At 53.0% G+C, this 26,439-nt stretch overlaps 3 protein-coding genes across 4 annotated transcripts in view; all 3 read right to left on the reverse strand.

Annotated features, from left to right (window-relative positions):
* Nucleotides 1-515: 515 nt before the first annotated feature.
* Nucleotides 516-19,150, reverse strand: LOC102085424 (bMERB domain-containing protein 1). 2 transcript variants are annotated; one of them, XM_065034436.1, is made up of 7 exons: nucleotides 18,968-19,150; nucleotides 11,123-11,243; nucleotides 7,539-7,612; nucleotides 5,500-5,614; nucleotides 5,294-5,367; nucleotides 4,536-4,689; nucleotides 516-3,230 (listed from the first exon to the last, which is right to left on the reverse strand). In XM_065034436.1, exons 1-6 carry the CDS (start codon nucleotides 19,041-19,043, stop codon nucleotides 4,571-4,573), a joined length of 579 nt encoding a protein of 192 aa, XP_064890508.1. In that variant the 5' UTR covers nucleotides 19,044-19,150; the 3' UTR covers nucleotides 516-3,230; nucleotides 4,536-4,570. The 2 variants fall into 2 exon arrangements, with proteins under 2 accessions (XP_064890508.1, XP_064890509.1); XM_065034437.1 differs by lacking the exon at nucleotides 4,536-4,689 and having other exon boundaries at nucleotides 18,968-19,149.
* A 132-nt stretch (nucleotides 19,151-19,282) lies between these two features.
* The window catches only part of PIK3R6 (phosphoinositide-3-kinase regulatory subunit 6), a 47,201-nt gene continuing 40,044 nt past the window's right edge, over nucleotides 19,283-26,439 (reverse strand). The window contains exon 21 of the transcript XR_010466950.1: nucleotides 19,283-19,430. The gene's annotated coding sequence lies outside the window, so the exon portion shown is untranslated. The remainder of the gene's footprint in view (nucleotides 19,431-26,439) is intronic.
* On the reverse strand, nucleotides 21,658-26,396 carry MFSD6L (major facilitator superfamily domain containing 6 like). Its single transcript, XM_005515321.3, has one exon. The coding sequence runs from the start codon at nucleotides 26,392-26,394 to the stop codon at nucleotides 24,016-24,018; it is 2,379 nt and encodes a 792-aa protein (XP_005515378.2). The 5' UTR covers nucleotides 26,395-26,396; the 3' UTR covers nucleotides 21,658-24,015.

The raw sequence follows: 26,439 nt of genomic DNA on the forward strand, positions 1-26,439 counted from the left end.
AAACACCAAAACCCACCAGACCCAGCAGTTTGCAGGCCTGGCTGCCCTGCTGCTCCACCTGAGAGCACCTGGGGTGGGATACAGGTGGGGGAGAGTCAAGGGGCCAAGATAAGAGATGGCACAGCCCCCTTCAGTGCCTCTTTCAGCAAAGTGCTACATATAGAAGACACTGGATGTTCCACAACTCCTCTATAAGTGGCAGCGTTGAGGCTTGGTGAGGACAGAAGGCTGCTATCAGTGAACAAATACATCAAGATTTCAGGGCTTCGAGCATTAAAGGAGATTAACCCAGGGAGGCGGTTTCTTGCCTTTCCAAAGATTTTTCAGCCGGGCCCAAAAGAGAAACATTAGGTCAAGAGCCAGAATGGAAGGGCTGGATATCTCGCTGCTCTGTACTCTCGCAATACCAGGGAACTCCAAAGGATCTTGTTTCCATTCCGCTTCGCCCACCCTGCTGTGACACAGCCTGAGACATCTCTCTGCAAAGGTCAGAGGTGCAGAAATCACCCACGAACCAAGCTTCCAACAGACATTTATTTGTTTGGGTTGAAATCAATGCACATGAACAGTGTCGCTCCTGTGTGCTGCGCACCTTTGCCATCAGTCCAAACAGAGGCCAAATAGCATCGTATGAGCAGGACAGCAGCCTGACTCCTTCTCCACGACCAGCCACACAAACACAGCCAGGAAACAGAACAGAACAGGCCAGGACCATGCCCATCTCCCCTGGCCATCCTCCCTGCCTGCCCAAGCACTGGAGAGAAGGAGACTTAGACCTTATCACTCTCTACCTGAAAGGAAGTTGTAGCATGGAGGGTATTGGTCTCTTCTCCCAAGTAACAAGTGACAGAATGAGAGAAAACGGCCTCAAGTTGCATCAGGGGAAGTTTAGGCTGGATCTCGGGAACAATTTCTTCCCCAAAGGGCTGTGGGGCATTGGAACAGGCTGCCCAGGGCAGTGCTGGAGTCACCATCCCTGGAGGGTTGGACAGACGGATGTGAGGTTCTCAGGACATGGGGCAGTGCCGGGGGTGGGTTATGGTTGGGCCCAATGATCTTGAGGGTTTCTTCCAACTAAAATGATTCCATGATTCTAAGTCTGGCTCTTAGGGCCTTGTGGGGTGGAGGTAGGGATGAATTAGAGGAGCAGGTTTTGAAACATGGGCCCTTCCTTGCCTTTGGCTCCCTCTCAGTCCAACCGTATAAACTATTTTAGTTGATCATCCCTCCCAAGGCCCTGGGGAAGGCAGGGGCAGTGAGGGGGGGGCTTGTAGGTCTCAAGCCTTTGGTCTCTGTGAATCGAAGCAAACAGCTGCACTGCACCATGTGTGTGACTGCAGACACCAGGCACAGGAGACACCGGACAGTTTCTGGAAGAGCAAGGAGTGAGTGGCCCAAGCTGTCCTGTAACTCCAGGATGGATGCTACTGATGACAGCGTGTCACCCCTGCCTGGACAACAGCCTCAACTGTGTACTGCACCTCACCCCGTTACACAGGGTGGGCAAAGCAGAGAGGAGCTTTATTTGCCTCTGTGATCTACAGGGCGCTCCTCCAGCCCACGCTGAAGCCTCTCCCAAGCATGGAGAGCACCAGGAACCGGCAGGTGGTGGTTGTAGGATGCTGTAGGACATTAACAATAAGCAGCACAAATCCGGCTTCAGACTGAGACCACTGAAGTCAATTCAGAGCTGACGAGAACCAAAGCATGGTCTGCTTTGCTAGAGATGACCCTCTGAGCCCTGCACCCTGGTCTGCGAGCACACAGAGGGACTGGTTTAGTTTGTGGACCTTTCTGGCTGCTGGTAAGAGCCATGTGGGAGGAGATTGCTCGGGTAGGATGAGTGGAAACCCCTTTGCAAAGGTTAGAGAACAGGTTCCCACACACTGGGTTGCTGTGCTGGCAAAGAAATGCAGGAGGGACTTGGATCTGCTTATGATATGGCACTAGGAAGGATCCCACCTGCATTGTGTTTTATAAGGATGAATGTGCTATTAGGTACAGTGGAAAGAGTCAAATGGGTTGTGACCATCTCACTGACATGTGCATGTCGGACAGTGACCCGGGCAGGAACACCATCCCAAGACCCCACAGTAACTGCAGCAACTGAGCTGGAGGAGTCAGCGTTTTGGCCAGAAGGCAGCCAGAGCTCTTGAGCAGCCACCCAGACGGGAGACCACCCCAGGCCACCAGTGAAGCCGTAGCAGCCTACAGGGCAGAAGATGTGAGAGGGCTTCGCACCCAGCGAGAGAGTCCCTGTCCTGTCGTGATGGCCTGGCTGTGCCACCTCGGCATGCTCAGAAGGGACAACAGGAACCGAGACAGTGGGTGACCTCAGGGTGCCATGAGTCTTTGCACAGGACTTTATGTCCAGCTCACGGCACCAAGCCCAGCAGCGCTGGCTGGGGCACCGCAGGGCAGGACCGAGTGCCCTCTTGGCAGTGAGAGTGTCTCTCACCCGCTGTCTCCAGCTTCCCCTGCCACTTTTCAAGTCTCCTGTTCAGTTTTCATTTCCTTCTGCATGTTATCGTGTTCTTCTGATTTTTTTTCCTTTTCTCTTTGCTCTAATTTCCTCCTTTGTCTTGGAGCTGAAAACTAAACCCGGTGAGGTGGGGACAGCAGCTCGTCTGTCTGTAGTAAACCACACCAGGCCTGTGTTCAGGTGGCAACTTCACAAGCGTTAGCCCTTCACTCAGCCGGCTCTGGGCACTGCCCTGCACGCCCTGCTCAGCTCCCCCAGTGCCACAGAGCACCTCGCAATAAAACCGACGCAAACACAGCGAAACCCAGACCAGAGACATTCCCCACCAAGAATCCGCTGGAATTATCTCACAGAGACTCACAAGGTGGTACAGGGCTAAGGGTGAGACATCGTCTGTGGCCTCAGCATGTCTTGGATGGTGGAGCACAATGTTCTCCAAACATCAGCTCCCTGTGCTTTTTTCATTGCTCTGTCCAGGTGAAGGACCACACTGCTCCTCTTTGTCATGGACTCGCTTGCTGCTGCTGCACACACCTCTTCCAAGCTGAGCTCGGGTGGGATTCGGTGTTCGTAGATGCCATGGGGGAGATGACTGTGGATGTGGCACCAAGGACACATGCCATCATTCAAGCTCGCACCAGCCTTCTTGGGAAGTCTCTTTGACGGGGGTGCTGCAGTGGGAAGCATGAACAATGACGGGAAGTTGAACCTCTCGGAGAAGAGCAGATCGTGGACTCTGGCTGGAGACCTGGGAGGAAAGGCAAGAGATAGGAAACCATGGGTTGCAACCCAGGGATCGCCTTGAGGCCTCCCTCCTGCAGTGGCTGGAGTCCAGCCCTGCTTTATGGAGCGCCTAATGCCAGTGGCAGGGTGGTTTCACCTCCTTGCCAGCTGCCCTCTGATGAGCTGTGAGGTCTGGACTCATCACATTTGTGGTGCTGGAAAGCAGAATTTCCCTTCAACTCTATGGAAGCACATCCTTATAGACATAACTTACGCTCAGGTGGGACTTGCTTCACCTGTGTCACCACACTCTGGCAGGAGTGAGCTCTTCTCACAAGGTCAATCTTTGCTACCTCCCACACCAAGCTGCTTAGGCCTTGCTTGATTTGTCTGCACGCCACAGACAGCCGCTTTGGCAGAGTGTGCTGTGGAGCAATGTCACGCGTGGGCATAAGCTTGGGCCAGGCAGAGCTGGTCCAGTGGGGATCCATCCATCCATCCATCCACCTCTGTGAGCCCGGTCACTTCAGCCTCCTCCTGGGACAATGTGGGTGTCAGTGGGGAGATCCACACTGGCAAGAAGCATCTCTCTATGGGTCTCCTGCTCCCTGAGACTTCTACAAAGTGACAACCTTTAGACTGAGTTTGTGTCCTGAGCCACTGGCAAACGGACAGGGATGTCTGATTGCCCAGAGGACAGTCCTGTACTACTGACACTGCCTGGGTCAAACCCTGTTTTAAAAGTAATCACTTTATGGTTGGGCACCTGAGGCTGCAGTAGGTGCCAGTGATTTAACTGCAACCTGCTGAAGAGGAGCATCACAGGAGATCACAGAGGCAGCAGAAGGTGTGTGAGGAGGCACATGAAGACCCTCAAGGACAGAAAGGCCGGATGCTTTCTTAGGTTTTCAGAGAAGATATTACACGAAGACAAAGTCATCGGTGGTGTAACTCCATGAGTACCAGGTGTGCACAGCAGTGGTGCCTTTGACCAACAGCTCCCTCCTGTACGTGCCTGCACCAGATGTCTTGGTCCCCGGGTGATGCTGCTCGCAGTGTGCCTGGCCCCGCTCCTCCCTGCTCCACCCAACTCCAGCCCCTCCCAGCCACGGCCGCTGCCGTTTCCCTCCCAGCCCCGCTCCCAGGACCCAGCGCTGCTCCAGCGTGCAGGGCTGCAGCCTGGCGGTCCCTCGCGCCCCACGCCTGCAGCACCACGAGCTGTGCGTGCCCAGGCGTTGATGCTCACACACCGTGCACCGGCACTTGGCCGCTCCAGCACAGTGAGGAAGCCCCTCTTGCCCAGCCCAGCTTCCCGGGACATGCACCCTACCATGGTCATGTCCTGTGCAGAGGAGCTGGGCTGGCCTACATGATGGAGCAGGTGAAGCCACAGCACTCCTTGAGCAGGGTGAGGCCTGTCTTGGTCATGTAAGGTGCAGAGGTTTGCTGCCCCCTGGAAGTCATTTTCTTCTCTTTGACAGGAGCTACGGAAAGAGGAATCGGTGTCTGCCTGGTGACAAGAGCACAAGCCCATCACTCGTACTTAGAGCTCCTTTCAGGGATAAGATGCTGACCCTTCTTGGACCAACAGCTGGGCAGGAGCTCCTGCATCCAGGAGGCACCTCACCACGTACAGACACAGGGACCCTGGGCTGGAAATGCCTCCCACTGCACTGGCAGGTGTTTCTCCAGCAATGACGGAGGCACAGGAAGGGGGTAGCCACCAGAGGCCGTGGAGAAAGGCTTGGATGGATACCACAACTTGTGACCTTAGCTAATGGTGTGATGAAATGTAAGGAGCCGGTTGGACAGGGTCAGGTGAAGTACATCAGCCATAAAAGGACACCTACCCATCCCCATTCTCATAGGACTTGATGGCTGTGAAATACCGATTCGGGATGTTTTCACAACGTTATCTCAAGCACCAGCACCCTCTAGCTGCTATTTCCCCACACCCTCCTCCAGCAGCAGATGGCCTCCAGGTAAGCTAGTCCCATGCAGAGCAATGAAATCTTGAAGAGTGCTTAGGGAAGGGGAGAAAGTGCCAGGGAGGCTGATTACAAGGAATAAAACTCATCAGCAACTTACTTGCTTTCTGGAGGTAGCTTTTGGAGAGCTTACTTTGCAGGAACTCTGCCATTTCCTTGTCTTCTTCCCTTTCCCTGTGATAAAGAGATCTGTTAGCGCTCAGGAAAGGAGCAGCGAGACACCCAGGACCATCTGGCAAGGCATGATACAGATCTGAGGACACCCAGCACTGTCCTCAGCACAAGGAATGAACTGAAGGCGGCTACCTGAGCCTCTCAAACTCCACATCGTCCACCAGGAAATCCCGCGTTTCCACCAGCTTGTGTATCTGCTGCACCAGCTCCTCTTCCCTCTGCTTCTCCTCGTTGGACTTCTCATTCTCTGCAGCACAGGGAACACGTTTCACACACCAACAGGGGCCATCCCTCCCATGCCAAGGCCAAGCTTACTCTGTTTCTGCTCAACCCAGATGTGAGAGTGGAGGTAACAGCCAGTAATCCACATACAGGCTGCTGAATAAGCAACAGCCCCATCCCCAATCTCCCTGACTGGAAGGAAACAGGTCTGCTGTCATCAGACTTTGAATATTTCACTTCTCCCCAGAATTTTCATGGTGCTGAGCTCTGCCAGATGCACCTGCGAGCTTTGCAGAGCAGAGGTGACCACTCTGCTGCGAGACAACCATGAGTACCCTGGGGTCTTCACCCTGCTCTGCTGAAGGGGCTGGGTACCAGATCTCAACAGCCCCGAACTGTCAGACAGATGTCACCCCTCAGCCAGGCTGTGCTGAACCTCGCTGTCCCATGCCAGCACAGCCCACCCGTCAGCTCGGCCTTGAGCTGGGTCGTGCTCCAGAGAGCTCCGAGCCAGGTCCTCCACGCGGTGAGAAACCAGCCGGGGCCTCAGGTGTACCAGGAATTATCAACAATGCCCAGGAGCCTTGGAAACACCTCACACCACCATACGTATCCCATACACACAGAGACACAAAAACCAATACCATCCACTGGTTTCAAATCCTTATTCCCTGCTGAACATGGTCGCAGGGATCTCAACCTCTACCTCTGACCTTCCAAACCACTGTCAGCCACATTCCCATCCCAGGGACAAGCATGACCACAGGTTTCTGACAGGTTATTTTGAATGCATCAGCCTTGGTTGTCACTTGAAGCTCCAGAAGGACCTATCCTGAGCACGGTGGGACTCGCTTGTGCCACGTATCTTTAGGCAGTGAGTGAGTGAAGACCTGGAAAACTCACATCACTACAAAGTCATGTCCTATATAAAATGGTACATAAGGGTAAGCGGGACACGTGAAGATGATTGAGACAGGGCTGAGAAGTGTTAAATATAAATGGAGAGCTGCCTTAGGAGGAGACTGTGACTGTCTGCTACAGCCATTTAACACTGTTTCTGAATTCAGCAGCCAGCTCCAAAATCAATCCAGCACAGGGTGGATCAATCTCCTGTCTTCCTCAAGCCAAATAAAAATGCGGCAAAATTCATAGTACGGAGCAAACCCTGTAGGCTGGATCTTGGCAGTTACCTAAACTATGTATTGATTTGTAGTTTAAAGTCTGCTATGTATTGATCGGAGGTGCTGCTGCACGGTCTGAGTAGGAGGAACTTCTCATAATCACCATGTTGTTAGAAACATCCACAGCAAGCAAAGGTTTCTCCTGCAATTGTAGTCTTGTACAAGGCCTGAGCTCGAGCTTCCTGGCAGAGAAAGCTGATCTGGACAGAGCTCTGGACCACAGCTGCTGCGTTTCTACCAAGAAGAGGCAATGCAAAGCCATCTGGCCATGGGCACTGTCTCCGTGCAGCAGCTCCCACCTGCCTGGCGGGAACAGGAGCACGTCACAGTGTCATTTGAATGCCACACAAATTGAAAACACCAGGCTGCACACGAACACAACAGCTATTTGGAGTTAATTAGCAATCTGCATTCCTGAGTTGGAGCACGTCAGAGTCAACGTACCCACACGGCACCTTTTTTTCCAACTTGCTGATGTCAGAGTCCATCCTGACCACGGCACCTCTCTGAACTGGCAAAGGCGCCCTGGTCTGGTGAGATTTCAAGCCACAGCTCTGGCTGAGCTCTGAGTAAGCGCTGACACATTTCATGTTTATCCAAACTAGAGTTCAATGCCTATTTTTACAGATGATCTGCTGTGACAGTCTCATAAGACCAGCAATTTGCAGGGTTTTTCCAGTACAATCTGATTTGAGCCAAGTTCTAAGAAGACCTCTCTGCTGACTGCAGCAGCGGGGTGCAGCTCTCCAAACCTTTCCAAAGCCTTACCTGGAAGGGCTATGAGTTTTTGAAGGTCTTTTTTCAGCCGGCTGATTTCTTTGCAAAGCTGAATGTCGTCCATCCTGCAGAGACACAAATGACAGCACTGAGGGAAAGACTGGGAGAGGAAAGGTTCAGAACCTCCAAAGCAACACTGCAAGGTGATGCGCTCGGTGTCTGCAGCGGGGAGCACAGATTTACCCGCCTGTCCATGGGAAAACAGCAGCCGCTTCATCTCAGAGCTTCTGTTGGCACTACATGGATTGTGTTACTGGTTGTTGGCAAAGCAGAAGTTTCATTGCTCTAATGACAGTGAAGCCTTGTTAGAACCTGGCACATCAACCATGCAGCAGCATCTGTGTTTCTTCTTCTCCCCCCAAATAATCCCCAAACAGCAAAATCCAAAAACAAATGGAAGTTGCTTCCACAGGAAAAGATCTGACATTTTTACGCTGACTTTCTACAGAAATAAAAAAGGTAGAAAAGCGAAACACAACAGAGGGGGAAAATGTGCAAACTTTGCAGGTGTCCACTGAGAAACAAGGTCATTTTCACAGGAGAAAAGGTGCCTGCCGAAGCTGCAGGCAACAAAATCATCTCTGGATCGAACCGCACAAGAGCAGCAAGATACCAATGGGGACACTCCCAGCTCCAGGGTCAGAGGCGGCTGCTGATGGGGCAGATGGGGACGCGCAGCCCGGTCTGTGCTGGAGGCAGCTGGGTGGTCTCTCAGAAGCACCACAGACACCCAGCCCCTCCATGGGTGTCCCAGCTCCAGGGCTGCTCGCTGCCCGCTAGGGCTGACAGGGAAGACTTAATCCAGGTTATTGATTGATTTATTTCAAAAATGCACATGCCTATGGCCTCTCTAAAGCCCTGCTTAGACAAGACTGAGGTACAACAGTGTGTGGCCATGATGAGCATTGGTGCTTCACTGTGAAGAGCTTTATGCACTGACCTGTGGTGAGGGAAACCCCCCAAGCAGACAGAACTCATGGCTGAGCCCCCTCTCCAGCACGAATCCAGCCATCCCTGCGGATCTCCCGTGGGCAGGTGACACCACAGCAGACAAGTCACATCTCCAATGACCCCCAGAGCTGCCTCTGCTCCGCAGGCCGTGCTCCCCACCTCTCAACCGCCCCCATCAGCAGTCTCTGGCTTTAGACACCCCCTTGCTTTGCCCTTTACGGTCCAACCTGGAAGAGCACAGGTGCAATTTCTAGCAAGCTCCATGGCCGTGAGCGATGAGAAACCCTAATTCACAATCTGTGTCTACAGATAAAACATGACTGACTCATCGGCAGGCACCACCTCCAACAGATGTGCCTCCGGTTCCTTTTGAACTGTGCGTTACTAAAAGCCCTGTCTGCATCTCCAATAATCCTGCTGGCCTCTCCACTGACTCACGCCGTCCACCCCTTCTGGCATGAGTCATATTTGCTGGAGCTACTCGAAGATGCAGCTTCATCAGCTGCACCGAGGACACCAGAAATATTAATAAGGGAAAGGAAAATAAACAGACTGATGAAGAGGAACCCTGTGAGAAATTACTGTAGGAGGACAAGACTTCCTCTTGGCTCTGCCAGGTTTTTGCTCCATCTGACAGTGTCTTCTGTTGTTTGCAGACCACGCTGAGCAGGTCTGCTGATGCAGGTCTGGGAGCTGCATGCGGAGAACAGGGAGGCCTGTTTGTCCTTTTACTGCAGTTCATGGTCCTGTGGTGGGTGAGCCCTGAGCTGCTACAAAGAGCAGCAGTGGGCAGGTCAGCGTGGGACACGTGGGCAACAGGCCAACTGCTAGTGATACGCTTCTTAAAATTAAAATAAGCAGTCCAATGATAACTGAAATATTCAAATTAAACTGGAATTTAATTTAAGCTGATAGTGAGAATAATAAATGGCCAATCATAAACATTTTCATTTCAACAAATCTTGGGAGAGATTGCAAAGACAAGCACTCAGAAGGCTGTTGCTGGGGCTAGGATGACCTCTACCACCGGTAATAAAGCTTATTTCAGCATCAGGCAGAGCCGCGCTCCCCTGTGTGGCCCCAGGAGCAGATCAGAGCACTGAGCTGTAGGTGTGGAGCTGAATCTCTCACAGGAATTTCAGACCTTTCTTTTTGCCTATAAAAAGACAAATATTGCAAGCTTCATTGTTTTCCAGAGCACAGACATCTCAGAAACGTTGGAATGTTTTAGTTGGACATTTCTAACGAGAAGAAAACACTGATCGCTGTCGCCTGACCAGACAGGTCACTCCTCCATTTGGTAAGACATCAATGTCCATCTCCCTGAGCCCCACAGTCCAACCATCCTAAATATCACATTATTTTCCTCATTGGGGAAAAAAAAGGCCATTACAACCCCAGATCCCCATCCTTTTCAACCCTGTCCCACAGAAACCACGTCTGGGATCCCTCGTCTCCAGCTGCGATGCTCACAGAAGCCCTGAGCCTTCCCTGCCCTGCCGAGCTGATGCTCCTGCTGCTGCGCCCCACAGAGAACCACAGAATCACAGAATGGTTTGGATTGCAAGGGACCCTCAAAGCTCAACCCCTGCCATGAGCAGGGACATCTTCACCAGCTCAGGTTGCTCAGAGCCCCATCCAGCCTGGCCTGGGATGTCTTCAGGGATGGTTCATCCACCACCTCTCTGGCCAACCTGGGCCAGGCTCTCACCACCCTCAGGGCAACAATTTCTTCCTCATGTCCAGCCTGAATCTCCCTCCTTTAGTTTAAAACCATCACCCCTTGTCCTATCCCAACAGGCCCTGCTCAAAAGTCTGTCCCCATCTTTCCTATTGGCCCCTTTTAAGTACAGAAAGGAACTTGATGCCCGAAGTGCCCATAGCTCCTCCAAACCGCTCAGATACGTAACCCTAGCATTTCCAAACTTCCAAATGATCGCTTTTCCAGCCATGCCCACCCCGGTATGCGGTTTCTGTAGATAATTTCCTTTTGTTTTCCAAGTGCAAGCCAAGGAAGAAAACAAATAAAGAAAAAAAAAATAAGAAAAAGCCATAGATGTTGAGTTTTGACAGCACCTGTGAGATTTAGGTACTGGTTGCCATGGAAAGCATTTAAGAACTACACTGTTTATGATTTCCAAAAATCCTTTTCAACAATTTATTCAGGGTGAACTCTGCCTCAAAGAGGGTGTCGCTCCAAATCTGAGCCTCTAAACCACAGTCCAGCTCCCAGCTGGTGCCATGAGGGCGACGAGGCTGGTGGGGGGCTGGAGCACAAGTGTGATGGAGCGGCTGAGGGACCTGGGGGGTTCAGCTGGAGAACAGGAGCTGAGGGGAGACCTTCTGATCTCTGAACTGCCTGAAAGGAGCTTGGAGCCAGGGGGGGTCTGGCTCTGCTCCCAAGCAGCAGTGACACTTCAGGTCACAGCATCAGCGGCAGGTTGGTAACACGGACCTGTTCAAGGCCAGAGAGGTGGGAGAGGCTGCGCTTCCAGGTGGAGAACGAGGTGGAAAGTGGCCTCAGCTCTGCCAATCCCTGGGACGATCTGTGTTTGATCAGGCAAGCGGGGATGCTGGGGGGACCGTGGGAAGGGGGGACAGTGCAGGGGTGGACAGGTACTCACATGTACCGCAGCTCGGACTCCCTCCTCACCAGGATCTCCCTGATCCTCTCAATTTTGAAGAGTTCTCCTTCGATGTCATCAATGGTGGTGGTTGAGTCAGCCATGGAAACAATCTCATCCTCTGCAGGTGAAACAGGAGCCACGTTAGCCAGCAGGAGATGTCAAATGGGTGCTGGGGACAACAGGGACCATGGGGCTGTCATGGGGACCTCCTACAAACACCAGACCATAAAGATCATAGAATCACAGAACAGTTTGGGTTGGAGGGACCTTCCCAGCTCCCCCAGTGCCCCCCTGCCATGAGCAGGGACATCTTCAGCAGCTCGGGTTGCTCAGAGCCCCGTCCAGCCTGGCCTGGGATGTCTCCAGGGATGGTTCATCCACCACCTCTCTGGCCAACCTGGGACAGTATTTTACAGCATAACCACTAAGCACACGCACAGTTTTAAATTTGTTTCCAGACTTCTTGCTGCTCTGCTGGGTGCTGCGAGAAGACACGGCCCAACAGACACACAGAAAGTCACCGATGTGCAAGGGCATTGAGCTGCCAGCGACTGTTTTGCCTCTGTTTCCGCCTTCTGTGAGTCCAGGCGCTGGAACAGCTCTGCTCATCGCTGCCTTGGCACCAGAGCCAGCCCGTCTTGCTGAGCGCAGCTCCCAGCAGCCATGCAATATGCATGAAGTGTCTGCAGGAGAGGCCCTGGGAGGCCAGCAGGACACCTCGCCTGAGCTCGCAGCTCTCTGAGCCTTCGGAACACGCAGCATTTCGCCTGCTTGTGCGTCTCTGAAGCACACCCTGCTCACATCAATGCTGTGCCGGGTTCTGTGCTGCTGAGAAAGCCCCAAATTTCCAGGGTTCTCCCTTTTGCTGAACAGCAGGAGGCCAAGGGAGCTAAAAACTGCTGGAAGGAAGTACAGGAACATCTCTCTCTTTTCCAGAACCATGTAAGCTTCAGGCATCTCTAGCACATGAGCCTGTGTGTGCACCCTCCTCCTGTACCTGTCAGGAACAAATGCCGGGCTGACGTAGCACAGACCTGAGTCACGGAGGTGAAGTTCCTACAACTGCTGCCCTTCCAGCACAAACTGGATCCTTCCCCATCCTTCCCAGTGCACTGGAGAGAGAAGCCCCTGTGGTACCCAGCAGACCAGCTGGGCATCCTCATCCTCCAGTGTGCTGAGCATCATGTCTATAACCCACTTGGGGAAACTGAGGCAGGGAAAGGGGATATCTCTTGCTCAAGGCAAGAAGCAAGAGCCTCACAGCAAAATACAGGAAAAGAAGAGCTGTAACTGATATTTTAGAAGAGCGCAGTGGCCAACCAAGGGACGGATGAGAACCCAGCAACCTCAATCCATCGCACTGACCACCAGCTCTGTCCCCAAACCCTGACCGATTTACACACAGATGTCCATGTGATCTCCCATGGGTTTGCACAGTGTCACACCGATTTACACGAGGATGATGTGCATGGAGCCTGCCAGCCCGCACAGCCCACAGCAGCTCCCATCCCTTTACTGGGAGCTGAGGTTTTGCCCCCGGGTCCGGCTCTCAGACACATTATCGAGCTGGTTATCAGTGACACGCAGCAGCACATTTATCACCCCTGGGCTCACCTGCTCTGCGGTGATGTACACACAGCACAGGCTGGGGAGAGGGGGCTTAGGAGCTACCGCAAAGCCATGCTATGAGAAAACATGAAAAATCACGAGCATCGTGGCAAATTTTCCTTTCTTTGAATCTTCCAAGGGCACATCTCTGCCTTCCCGCAGCCCTGGGGCTGTCCCCACGCAGCGAGAGGGGAAAGCACAGCCAGGGAACACCAGCTCCGGGAGCAGGATTTGCCGGCATCTGGAGATGTTGGAGCTGGAACATGTATCCTGGGGATCCCAAAGGTGGCCCAGGCCAGTGCGGAGGGGGACAGGGCAGGAACACACCAGCACTAAGGCACAAGGGAAACCACTCTGCGCTCTCTGGTCCTCTACCCATCACATAACCTGCTGAGACATCATTCCCAGAGAGAGACACATTTCCAGCATAAAATTCGGAGGCCCCTCCATCCCCTGATCCACTTTCATAGATTCTTTATCACTATGCTGTATTCATAGTAAGAGAAGAGCATTGCAAAAAATACAACCCCCAGCTTAATCCCTGGATTAGGATCGTACTGTTAGCATGAAGTCCCTATTAGTCTCCTGTCTTTTACTAATTTCTTTATTTCCAACTTGAATATGGATGGATGTATTAGTTTCACCTATGCTGAAGTTCATATTAATGAGTATATTTGCTTCGACATGTTCTTGGCATCATGAAGTTAACAGCAATTTAAATATTCTGCATAATAGGGGCTCTAAAATTTCGTAGTAGTGGACATGCTAGCATTGAACTTAAACATGTGTGGAATGTTATCAAAAGCTTTCCACACAAAAGCTGCCATTTTCTGTTGAGATCCTAGCAGCTGGATATCGAGATTGCTAACAGTTGGAGTGATGATCTTAAAGGTCTTTTCCAACTAAAATGATTCTAGGGTTCTAAGGTTTATTTGCAAAAGTATGAGTGGTTTGGGTTAGTGTGACTGGTTTGGATAACAGTTTTATACTCTTTCTGGCTTAGAAACTCCTGAGGACAACTTGGTGATTATCTCCCTCTCCCTCCAGCCACATCCAGCCAATGCCAGCGTGCTGAATCCTCCATCATTCCCCATTATAAGCCATCAGGATGCTCCCAGGAGCCAGGGCCTGCTCAGGACAGACTGACGGATCCAGAGGCTGGACAAAGTGTGGGGCTGGATGTGCTGCCCCCCCTCAGCTCTTGCTCATTGGCTTTACTACAAATTTGCACAGAACCCCTCCTGAGCCTTGTTTCTATGGGCCTGACAGGGGTTGCTAGGGGACCGGACTGTGGTTGCTACAGGACCAGGATGCGGTTGCTAGGGGACCAGAGTGCGGTTGCTAGGGGACCGGGATGCTGAGGTCTGTTGTCCCAAGCATCCTGCTGCTCTGCCACCCCAGAGCTCCTCTTGCCCGAGGTATTTTACTGCACTCACACCCAGCATTGCTGGCAGCTGGGGACGTGCTGGGGACAGGCAGGACCTGCCTGCAGGTGACAGCAGGCGCACAGGTAACAACACACACGAAGGCGCAGCCGGTGCGTGGTTGCAGCAGCTGTTCCCCGCGGTTCGGCTGTACTTCAGTGCAGCTCTAGACCCCTCAGGAAAAAGCTGCATTGCTCCAAGTGTCACTTCTGTGACCAGGCTGAAGTGACAAGGCTGATTATTTTACAGATGCACCAAAAAACAAAGATACGAGCTCACCGCAGCTTTCATTAGCTGGACAATGCTAATCACAGGGGTGGGTTTGGGGGATGGGGACTGTCACTCCTGGCCTGGGTGAGTGAATTACCCAGAATATCTTTGATCGCTGGTGGCAGGAGTGTTTGGCTGAGGTTACCAGCCAGCTGCTTCCCAGTGGGTGAGTGCAAAGGTTTGAAACAGATGCTGGCATCGTTGCTTTTCCCTCCTCATACCAGAAACTCATTAGCAGAAGCCACCTCAGACAGGAGAGGTGAATGCTCGCCTGTGTACACCAAGGGAGGAGGTGGCAGTGCTGGGTTCCTCTCCCCTGTCTGCGGCGGGAGGCTGGGATTGATTTCAGCCCACAAGAGCGAGAAAGCTCCTGGCTCGACTGTGGGTGGCTTCCCATCAGAGATGGGGAATCCAGCATGGCTGGGACCACCCTGCTCAGAAAGAGGCTTCCCTTATGCACCCTCCTCCATGGGCACAGAGTCACAGAGTCTCAGGCTGGTGGGGGCTGAAGGGACCTCTGCAGATCCCCCGGTCCAACCCCTGCTCACGCAGGGTCACAGAGCAGATCACACAGGTGGGTCCAGGGGCTTTGAATGTCTCAGAGAAGGAGACTCCACACCCGCTCTGGGCAGCCTGGGCCAGGCTCTGGCACCTCCCAGCAAACAAGTTTCTGCTCCTGTTCAGATGGAGCCTCCTGTGTTTCAGTCTGTGCCCGTTGCCCCTCACCCTGGCGTTGGGCACCACTGAACAGAGTCTGGTCCATCCTCTGCCACCCACCCTGAGATATTGATCCCATTGATCAGATCCCTCTCAGCTTCTCTTCTCCAGCTCAACAGCCCCAGCTCTCTCAGCCTTTCCTCAAAAGAAAGATGCTCCAGACCCCTCAGCATCTTCGTAGCCCACCGCTGGACTCTCCCCAGTAATTCCTTGTCCTTCTTAAACTGGGGAGCCCAGAACTGGACACACAACTCCAGATGTGGCCTCACGAGGGCAGAGCAGAGGGGGAGGAACAACCTCCCTGACCTGTCTGTGGGACACTTCCAGCAGCCTCTGACTGCAGGTCAGGAGCATCCTGTGAGGTGGGGACAGCGCCAGGTCTGCAGCACGCAGCAGAGCGATGGCTGCGGGACCGGAGCTGGAAGCTCCTCAGCTGTGGCTTGAGGGCGGTGGGGTCAGGGTCACTGTGCACCCCTCAGGCAAGGTACAGCCTCAGCCATGCCAGGGATCTGCTCGCCACAGCAGTCAGGCCTGGACAAGAAGCTCTAAGAGGACAGTTGTCCCTGGAGCTGCTTGACTCAGGGCAGAAACAGAGGGAGGGCAGGCCCAGGCTGGTGCTCCTGCAAAGTGAAGCCCAAGACCCCTGGGAGGGAGCAGCTGGACAAGGGGACACAGAGCTAAGCCTCTGCACCAAAACCATCCACTACACTTCTCAAGAAACCAGGTGACTAATTTGCAGCTGAGAGGATAAGATGGACTTGCCGATGGAGACTCCTTCCATCTGCCAGCGTCTGCCCAGGCCCACAGCTCGTCATGCCGTGACTTGAACATGTGAGTGAGGGCAAGAGCAGGAGCATGGGATGGATGAGGAGGGGCTGAGAGAAGGAGGCTGAAAGGTTGTTCAGATACCGAAGCAGGGATCAGAGAGATTGTGGGATCTCCATCTTTGGTCCAAGATACCTCCTGAACAAGGTTGTGAGCAACCTGATTTAACTACTAAGCCTGTCTTGAGCAAGGAGTTGGACTTGATATCTCCAGAGGTCCCTCCTGATCCAAATTCCTCTGTGATTCTATGTAATGAGATCAGTCTGACTGACTGGGCTGTGCATGGATCTTCCCTGCAAGCTCAGGAGATGCTTTCTCCAGGCAGATACAGGTGACACAGAGTTCCCGAACCCCAGCACTCACAGATGTGGGCCAGATCACAGCTTCCCTGAGACAGCGGTGAAACCAAAGGGCGCTGTGCACCCACAAACCTGCACGATGGCAGCAACATCATACAGCAGCGCAAATGGCAAGTGCAGACTCTTGGAGTTCACGAGGGATTAAAACACAGCACGTCCTGCAAACTGACAATGGGGCAAAAGATTTCCCTGGAGGTGGTTTTGCCAAAGCTGAGATGGGTTTCTTACACCCTCCCTAAGTGCTTGGCACCAGCCGGGGCCTAAGGCAGGGATGTAAACATGATTAAAGCTCTGGTCAAGCTCAGAGTCCTAAGTCTCCCTTCCAGGATGGAGAGGGATGACACCCATGTGAAACCACACTGCCACCGGGTCCATTTGCTCCCGCAGCTGTGCACACACCAGCAGAGCCAGACACAGAAACCAGCCTGAGCAAAAGGACCCCTGACTGGCACCATTTCAACCCAGCAAAGCAAGGAAGGGCAGAAAGCTTCAGTTTAAACTTAGCGATGCTTTAATCATCACACATGGCCCAGGGGAAGCGAGTATCGTTAATGAGGAGTGTAATAGCCAGAGACTTCCACTCCATACGGCTTTGGCAAAAACATTTAGACAGCCAGCAGCAAGCCTGAGGTGAGTCATGGCAGCAACCAGCACGGGGTTGAGTTCCAAGTGATTTACTTCATGATTGAAAGTGGGCAATTGATTGACAGCTCCCTGGGGACGGGGTCGGAGCTCTTTCCTTGGGCTCCATCCCAAGAGGCCTATTTAACTCAGACACGCGCTGTTCTCTGCCATGGAAAGCAGCACGGGCAGGGGCATTGAGCCCCGTCAAAATCAGCCCTTGCTCCACAAGCTCAATAAGTGACCGTAACCGGCTGCCTGGCTCTGGGGCAACCTTGTCAGTGGTGACACGGTCCCCACCACCTGGCAGGAGGGACAGAAGCCTCCAGGACCGCCAACATACAGCCAAGCACGCTGGTTCCTGAGGACAGCATTGTGCTCAGATGGGAAAATCACAGCTACCGGCAGCCTGCAAACCAAGGTAGGTACCATTTCCCTGCAAACCATGGCACTGTTTCCCTGCCAGTGCCCCAGCTGCCCCTCCAGTAAACCAGGGACAAACGTGCCGCCTTTGCCCATCGCAGCCAGGGGGGATCTCTCTGGCTGTGTTTGTGCAGCCCCCCGCACAGCCAGCACCACTAGGACTACGTTAGACAGACAGAAAAAGGACCAGAGTTGACAGGTGAGGTAGCCCAGGATGATTTACGGGGGTATGAGCAGGGGTGTAGCCCCTGTGTGCCACGCGCTGCTGTGTGCGCGCTCCCCGGGGTCACCTCCTGAGCTCACGCAGGGCAGGAGGCTGCATGTGCTCAGCACTGTGCAGGGTTGCCCTGAGATTTCCTTGGTGGTAGCAAACAGCAGAGCAGCGTTCGGAAAACAGACACCGACCGTTGCCATGTTTTCGCCCATCCTGAGGGTCCCCCAGGATTCGGGAATATACAGAACTGCATTGAATCAGCAAACACAGCAGGCACCACAATCTTGGTCACAGGCGTGTGACGAGAGGTGGCCAGGCCATATCCAGCACCCCGAGCCCAGTGAGTGTTTGACCTGTCCCTGGAGCACCCTGATGTCACCCGGCTGCTGGGAGCAGAGGATCCAGGCAGTGGACGTGCCCAGACCAACCCCAAGGACAGGGTCACTCTTCCCAGACAGGGGAGCGGGGGGAAGAATACGTGTTGCTGTATTGGAAGGCACAAAGGAGAAGGACTAAAACTTTGGGCAGCTCACCAGGGAGCTGAGCAGCGTTGCAGGCAGCACCCCACACAGTAGTACCAAGCGGGATGCTTGTGTTTGCTCCATCCTTCCTTCCTTGCCTTTCCAGCTGCCTGTCCCTGCCCTGCTGGGGGCCAGGGGCTCAGGGGGAGCAGAAAGGGCTGAGGAAGGGGAGAGGTCAGAGGGATGTCACGGCAGAGGGGCTGCAGGACCTTTCCCTCCTCAGGATGCTGCCCACAGCCCAGCATTGGGCCCCCTCCACCCCACAGCTGGGGACTCTGCCCTGGACAATCCCTCTGGTCGTGTCCCGCTCCTCTGTCCCCCACCCTGTTTCGTGCTGGAGGAACTGGTCAGTGAGGGGAAAAGGCAGCCAAGGACAGGGTGGGCACCCCGGTCGGCGGGTCACAGCCATGACCACAGCCAGGTATGACAGCACCGCGGCCCCGTGTCTCTCTGGGCAGCACCAGCCTCCATCCCTCCTTCCACCGGTTCGTTCCCTCCAGCCGTCCCTCCTCACAGCCGCTCCCTTCCCTCCGTCCTTTCTCTCCTCCATCCACCCCTCCCCTCCCTCCATTCACTCCTCTCCTCCATCCAGCCCTTCCCTCCCTCCCTCCATCCCCTCCCGTTCATCTCTCCCCCCCATCCACCCCTTCCTTCACCCCCCGCCCCACTCCCGGTGTCCGCGGCGCGGGGGCTCCGGCGATGCCGGTACCGGGAGCACCCCCTGGGCTCCGCTTGGTGGATGAAGGCGCCGGTGCCCGGGGAGTGCCGGAACCACCGCTAATCGGGGAGAAGTGGCGGGGAGGGCGGGGAAAGTTTGGGTCCAGCGGTGCTCCTGCCCATCCCGGTCCCGCCGCGCTCACCTGGCCCCGCGCCGGCGGGCGGCCAGCGGGTGGACTCCAGCGATCCGTATCGGGGAGGGGTCCGGGTGTCCTCCATGCTGCAGGGCGCTCCCGCCGCTCCCGCCGCTCCCGCCGCTCCCGCCGCTCCCGCCGCTCCCGCCGCTCCCGCCGCTCCCGCCGCTCCCGCCGCTCCCGCCGCTCCCGCCGCTCCCCGCCCTCTGCCGGCCGCCGCTCGGAGAACACGGGGCCGGACACGGTCACTGGAAGCTCCTTAAAGACACAGCCCGAGCAGGCAACAGCGAACAGCAGATCTCACCGAGGCACGTTCAGCAGATTCAGAGTCAAAAGCCCTTCCAGGGCGATGTTCAAAGGGCTTTCGCCTCCCGCTCAACCAGGTGCATCCTCATGGCAGGAGGGAGCTGAGCGTTTGAATTTGTCACTTGCTGAGAAAGGACCGTGGTCCTGAGGACCTGAGCGCCTATTCCTGCGGAGGGATGTACGTCAGAGTAAATGGCTTGGAAGTTTATTTTCCTTAGGTTTTATAAAAAAATCAGGTTCACATTTCACAGAATCACAGAATCATTAGGGTTGAATGGACCTCTGCAGATCCCCCGGTCCAACCCCTGCTCACGCAGGGTCACAGAGCAGATCACACAGGTGGGTCCAGGGGGTTTGAATGTCTCAGAGCAGGAGACTCCACACCCGCTCTGGGCAGCCTGGGCCAGGCTCTGGCACCTCCCAGCAAACAAGTTTCTGCTCCTGTTCACATGGAGCCTCCTGTGTTTCAGTCTGTGCCCATTGCCCCTCACCCTGGCGTTGGGCACCACTGAACAGAGTCTGGTCCATCCTCTGACACCCATCCTGAGATATTGATCCATTGATCAGATCCCTCTCAGCTTCTCTTCTCCAGCTCAACAGCCCCAGCCCTCTCAGTTTCTCCAGTCATGCTTTGACTACTGAAGTTAGTTCAGCATGTGATTGTGCTTCCTGGCTCAGAATTCCTTTTACTAACAAAAAAACACACGTTAACACAAGCCTACTATTTTCAGTGTTGTAACTACCTCCGGAGTTCTGACCTTTCGACCCGATTAGAGGCAGAAATGTTCTCAAAGTTTCAAAAATGAAGCCACGTTACCAACAACTTCCCTCGCTGCTGCACTGGTGAGGCCGAGCTAAGGTAACTCTGTTTTCTATTCCTTGATTTCTTCAGGCAAGATTTCTAAATATTGAAGGTGAAGTAAAGGTTAATTTTAAAATTGCCTCACACTCACCTCTACATTTGCATTTACAGCTTCATGGTCTCGACACACTCGATTTAAACTAAAAAATGGCCCTTGGCCAGTAAAGTCATTAATATTACAGCAAAACCAGGCCCCGGGGAGAAACATGCAGAAAAAAATGCATCTCTTCCCAGAGAAATGCAGAGTTTAAATTAGCAGAGATTCCTTTACATTGGCTCCCTCTTGATAAATACAGCAATAGCGATGGGAGTCAGGATATTTCAAGACAGACTCTTTTTTCCCTGCTTTAGCACTGCTTAGCGCTCATGCCAGTAACGGTCAGGACCTGCCTAATACTTTTAAGAAGTCTATATGGGTCCCATATTGTAAAGGTACAGAATTTTGGTATCATGCTGTCATAATTCAGCTAAGAGCTCAAACCAGAGTGGTAATGCCTTGTCTGGACTCTGAAGATGAACAAAACAAGTGACACTTTTACCCGGCACCCAAGACAGGACGGACCGTGCCCTGGAGGCATCACACCCACCACGGAACAACAGGCAATTCAGGAGCTCTTGCTTTTAGGATTTAGAACAGCAGAATAACCCCACAGCTCTCAACACCATCACTGCCCCCTTGTGAAACCACAGCTAAACGGACTCACCTTCAATGGACCGTATCTATGATTTTGGGAAACAACTCTACAAAAATACAAAGCAGCTCTCGGTGAATTAATCTGGGCAGGTTTCACTCAGTCCACAAAGAAACGTGCTGTGGTTTCTTGCCGAATTATAGAAATCTTTGGAGGAGACTGGAAAGGATCTTACTATGCTGATCAGATCCACGACAAAAATAAGTGTTTAGAGATCAGCGCCTACTGAGTTTTACCCAATTCTGTATTCCGAACGCGCTGCACTATTTAAGTCAGACGCAGATGTGAGGTGCACATTGAGAAGAGCTGAAAGAAACACCTGCAACATCCCACCATAAAATAACTGACAGAAAGCCAGATAAGGCATCTGATGCAACGAGTGACTCAGATTCCAGTTCAGCTGCACCAGCCGTGTATCGAAACTACCTGCAGGGCCTGGGAGTTGTTTCCCGATAAGCAAAGAGGCCTTTGTCATTTTTCGGCAAATGATGCCCCATCTAATAAAACCGATTTACTTAGATCCTTTGAAACCTCTTGCAAAGTATGCACACATGGAGCTATGTGAAATTTAAAATCCAAGAGCTACAAAGACCTTCACTGTGCAGAACACGTTCCTCAGCGCTAACTATGGTTTGCCTCCCGAGCTCTATTAAATCAAATTGCATTTAGAGGACACAGCTTGACTTAAGACCCTGGACTGAAGTATTTCTACATAGAAGCCTCTGAAATTTGCTTGGAGTTCACCATAAAGAAGGCAAACAGTAAAATCTTTTGTGATTTTATAATAATGTTTAACCTTACAATTGTCGCTTAAGTATAAAAACTTAAGGAAACAGAACTTTTGACATCAATTTATTGGAAAACGGTTGCAAAGTAGTGCAAAAATAACCGCTGATGTGGCTGGGAGTACATCATGAGAAACTCTTTTCCCCACAGGCAGTTTGGTTCTTCTCACTTACATCTCGTTCCCAATGGCATTCAGTTCCTTCACGTGTTCTGACTTCTGCGAGAACAATAAAGCCGCGCAGTCTCACACACAACAATGTAAATGCACCTCCCGCCTCACCCGCTCGGCGTGCGGGGTCTGCGACCATCAGAGAACTCGCGTCACTGATGCTGTAGGGTTACACAGTTCCCAGAGGAAAACGATTTAACCAAATCAGTGCAATTTCTTCAGCACATGAGCCCTCTGCCACGTCCGCTTCCACAGCAGTTCGTAATTGAGAACATATTTCAAACTGTATAAATATGATTCTCCCTCAAATCAGCACCAAATGTATTTATTGGATTAATAACTTGAACCCCCTGCCCTCCATTATTATGCAAGATTATTACACTGAAGTTAAGCTTTGGGCCATACCTTAAATCCTCGCTGTTCTTAGCGGCAGTGGCTGAGCCACCCAAAACCAACCCTGGAGGCTGTCACCTCTCCCTCCCGGTCACAGGAGGTCACACACACACATTTGAAGGTTCCTCTTTGCAAAACTGGAACTACAACAGCTGATTTGGTGCTGAAGCAGATAAAAAGAGCAGATATGACCCATTTAATTGGCTTCAAATGAGGGCAGTCACTTCCAGCTAAAGAAGCAACCGCATTTTAAGCCATTTCGGCTGTTCCTGCAGCGTTCACTTCACAAAAGCACGAACGGCTCCAGGATGTGCTGCTTGCAGTTCTGTTGCTCAAGACTCAAGTCTCTGTTAACAAGTAATTAGAGCTCCTGAGGTATTGTATGATAATAAGGCTGGGATAAATTCTTGACAATAAAATTGTTCTCAACTTGAGTTTGAATTCCTGGGAGAAGGTAACATCTTAATAAAAAGCCCCAGCTATTCTTGGCACGAGGACAATTCTATAGATAGAGTCATTCTAGTTGAGTATTCTGCACAGCGCAGTGATTTGTGCCAGGAAAGCAGTGAGCTAATTGCCCTGAAAGCATCTGATGTACAGATAATTTGGAATCGATGCATACAGAGAAAAAAATGACCTTAAACGGCATTTCTCTGTCTTGTCTCCAACCGCTTGCTACCGAGCCCAGAATGCAGCAGGGTGACAGACTGCAACGCCACTTACATATTACATATTAAATATGCATTTCAATAAATATTCTGCTTTTTGCAGCTGTCTCATGGCTTCTATGAAATTAGGAAGGTGTTATTAAAATCTATCCCTCTGCAAATGAGTGATGTCGGCACTTGACCGAGGAAGCACCTAATAAACCACCAGCAGCTTTTGATGGCGGCGGAAAGGACTGCGAGGCTCGAAGCTCCTCCGCCCGCCCTGTTTGAGGTCTGACACATCCTTTAATGAGATCAGACCACTAATCCTTCACTTGTAAGCAAAATCTTACCTACTGCAGAGGTGTTGAAATCTGAGTGCTTTTGAGGTTAAGGCAAGGTAGATAAGGCAGCTCGAGGATCCTCCAGGATCAGGATGTGGATTTAGTTCTAATAGGAACTGTGAGAAGAGGGCTGCCCAGCGAGGATCAATCAGATCAACTCAGCCCATGCCAAGTTCCTTCCGGGTGAATATTGCCCTACGTCACTCCACGCAGGAGGGCAGGCTGTGTCCTGGTCACCCGAGGTACACAACAGGCTGCTCTGCTGAATCTGAGCAGCCAGCAGCACCGCCTGGTTTCTTCCAATAGATGCCAGTGCAGAAGCCTACTTAAATCCCAAAACATGAAAAGACAATCTGCAGCAAAACCTGATTTTACAAATCAAAGCAGAGTGAATAAACCATTTTTTTTTTTTTAATTCACATCCCCTATTCAGAGAAAGGAGTTCACAGACATAGCACCTGGAAAACGTTTTGTGTGCTGTTAGCATTACAACATTTTTCATTCGGTTGTGTACAGGTCGCAGCTTTCGCTCACAGTTTCCACAGCATCAGCTCTGGTGAGCAAGAATTCAATCTGAGTTTGCTTTTTCACTAAAAACTTAGCTACATTCATTTCAGTAAATGTATATCTGAAATACCTTGTTATGATTTTGGAAGCAAAATCATTAAGTTAAAAAGGAAAAGTTACTGCAAGAGTGCTATAAATTAAGAAAATAAAAAGATCTATAAAATTTTTTTACATAAAAATCTGTCCTGTCAGATATACACCATATATATTCAGCACTTTAGAATCAATGGTCATTTCTGGGCATCACCATCCGACCACATGACCACTCCACCCCCTACATCCAAGTACAGATCACTTGATCCCATGCTGTTGTGACCAATTCCTAGTAAAACTTTCGTCCTTCATCGCTTTTACCAGCCAGTCCCTCTCGTTCTCCTCGTCAGAGTCACTCATATCACTGGAATCCGCAGCCAGGAGACGAGAATAATTAATTTTTTTCTGCCGTGGCAATTTAGATTGGACAATTAAGAACAAGAAGAGCCACAGCACCAGGCACACGCAGCACGCCCTGTACAGAACTGCCAGGCTGAAGTATTTCACAACGAATCCCCCCACAAAACTGCCCAAACTCGCTCCTCCGCCGTAGCAGAGGCCCTGGAGAGCGGCGCGCAGGGACCTTTCCATACCAGGAGTGGCCACGTCATCCACCCTCACGTTAACCACCCACCACAAAGCACCACTACTGAAGGCGGATAAAACCTGGATGAGAAGAACGGACCACGCAGCCCACAGGAAGGAGAAGCACAGAAGCTGCACTGCCAGGAGGCTCAGGCTGACTGCAACCATTTTGCTGCTCGAGAAAGTCCTCAGCAACTTCCCTTTGAAGACATAAAGCAACATTTCGGCAAGTAGCCCAACGGCCACAGAGAGCCCCATGTACAGCTCGCTGCTGCCTCGGTCCTGCATCTGCCAGAAGAGAAAGTTGTGCACGGCAGAGCCAGCCGCGCCGGCCAGGAAGACGGTGATGGCGTACAGGATCGCTTGGCCGTCGCTCCACAGCAGGGCCAGGGCTTTGGCAGTTTTGTTAACGTGGTCATTTTTCTTGGGAACGTGGATGGGAAAAAAGACAGTGACAAGCAAGGAGAGCGTTATCAGGAGCGCATAGCCATAGAAGTGGACAGCGAGGCGGGCGACTGCACTGCTGAGGAAGCAATTCAGTTGATCCACAAATACGGTGATGCTGCAGGCGCCTGCAGATGCACCCACGTAACTCCAAATCCACAGCTTGCTGTACCTGTCGGTCGCGTCAACGAAGTCGAGATATTCATAGAGACTCTCATCCACTGTCCGTTCGAGAGAAGTAGCCAACAGCTCCCAAAGCACAACGGCACCCAGCACCATAAGAAAAATCTGATGCTCTCTGTCCTGAAAGATGTTCTGCACGGCCTCGAAGCTGACATCCTGAGCATCTTTCTGGTGGTCTGAAAGGCTTCCAGACATGTAAGCATCTGCAGCAGTTGGAAGAGTTGTTTTAAACACAGAAAGCTCATTATTTTTAGTAGCATAAAGGCTTTCTTCAGCATTATCAACAAGATCTATTGCAGAAGAACCCTGGCCGCTTGTTTCCCTCTTGAGTCCATGAGAGGGAGGTCTGAAGGAACCCAGCATTTCTGGTTCTCGTGTCCCCTGGTTAACTGCTTTCACAGTTGTCCAGCCGGAGGGACCATCGGAGTAGTCATTTGCCTTTGTACCAACCCCACTGCCTTTCTTCTCAAGTGTATCTATCAGGCCAGATAACCCCTGGAAGGCTGAACTGGTTAGCGCTGGCCTTATGCTCGTTGTCAAAGCATCAGCAGTTGTCTTCACCGCTTCTCCGGACGCAGCTTTCTCGTTCGGAACAGCACTCATGCTCAGAGCGCTGTAGCTGCTCGTGGCTGGACTGGGCACCGCGGTGGCGGCCCCCGGGTCACCCGGCTGCTGGCTGGCGTTACAGTACCTGTCCCCCGGGTGCCCCGCGTCCCCGCGGGCGGGCGGGATGAGGGTGAGCAGCAGGCTGGCCCCCGCCGAGCCCAGCAGGGAGCCGGCGATCAGGAGGCGCCTTCTCCTGCGGCCCTTGGGCCAGCGGGGGCAGAGGGGCGCCCAGAGCGCTGCCGCCAGGTGCTTGGCTCCGGCCACCAGCCCCACGAGCGGGGCGGGCAGCCCCAGGTGCCGCAGGTACAGCGTGAGGAACGGGGCCGCGCAGGCCCGGCCCGCGCCCTGCAGCAGGCGGAACAGGCCGGACAGCGCCAGGGCCCGCCCGACGTCCCACTGCTCGCCCATGGCGCCGCCGCATGCTCCTCGGGAGGCGGCCACGTACCTCCGGGGATCCTCCCACCCCTCCGGGCCGCGGTGACCGTACCTGCACGGCTCGGGGCTCCGCCCGCCCGGCCCGGCCTGCACCTGCCGCACCCCCGGGCTGCGCCGTTGCCAGGAGACGGCGGGGGGGGGACAGCGCCGCCTGCCGGCCGGGAGGGGAACAGCCGCGGCCGCCCCGTTCCCGCGCTGCGGGCGCCTCAGGGCGGCCGCCTCAGCCCCGGCCCCCTCAGCCTCCTCGGCCCCCTCAGCCTCCTCGGCCCCACCAACCCCGGCCCCTTCAGGTTCCTCAGCCCCCTCAGTCCCGGCCCTTTCAGCCCCGACCCCTTCAGCCCCCTCAGCCTCATCGACCCCGGCCCCTTCAGCCCCCAGGCACATGCAAACATAAAAAAACCAAAACCAACCAAAACACACACACCCACA

This window comes from Columba livia, chromosome 18, assembly GCF_036013475.1.
Source record: "Columba livia isolate bColLiv1 breed racing homer chromosome 18, bColLiv1.pat.W.v2, whole genome shotgun sequence".
Taxonomy (NCBI): domain Eukaryota; kingdom Metazoa; phylum Chordata; class Aves; order Columbiformes; family Columbidae; genus Columba; species Columba livia.

Bases quoted from the DNA above. Each gene is read 5' to 3' on its own strand.
- LOC102085424 (XM_065034437.1), bottom strand. From the start codon at position 19,043: ATGGAGGACACCCGGACCCCTCCCCGATACGGATCGCTGGAGTCCACC. The intron at 11,244-18,967 runs GTGAGCGCGGCG...TTTCACCTGCAG, and splicing joins GCCCGCCGGCGCGGGGCCAG to AGGATGAGATTGTTTCCATG. The intron at 5,615-7,538 runs GTAAGGCTTTGG...CCTGTGCTGCAG, and splicing joins AAAACTCATAGCCCTTCCAG to AGAATGAGAAGTCCAACGAG.
- MFSD6L (XM_005515321.3), bottom strand. From the start codon at position 26,394: ATGTGCCTGGGGGCTGAAGGGGCCGGGGTCGATGAGGCTGAGGGGGCT.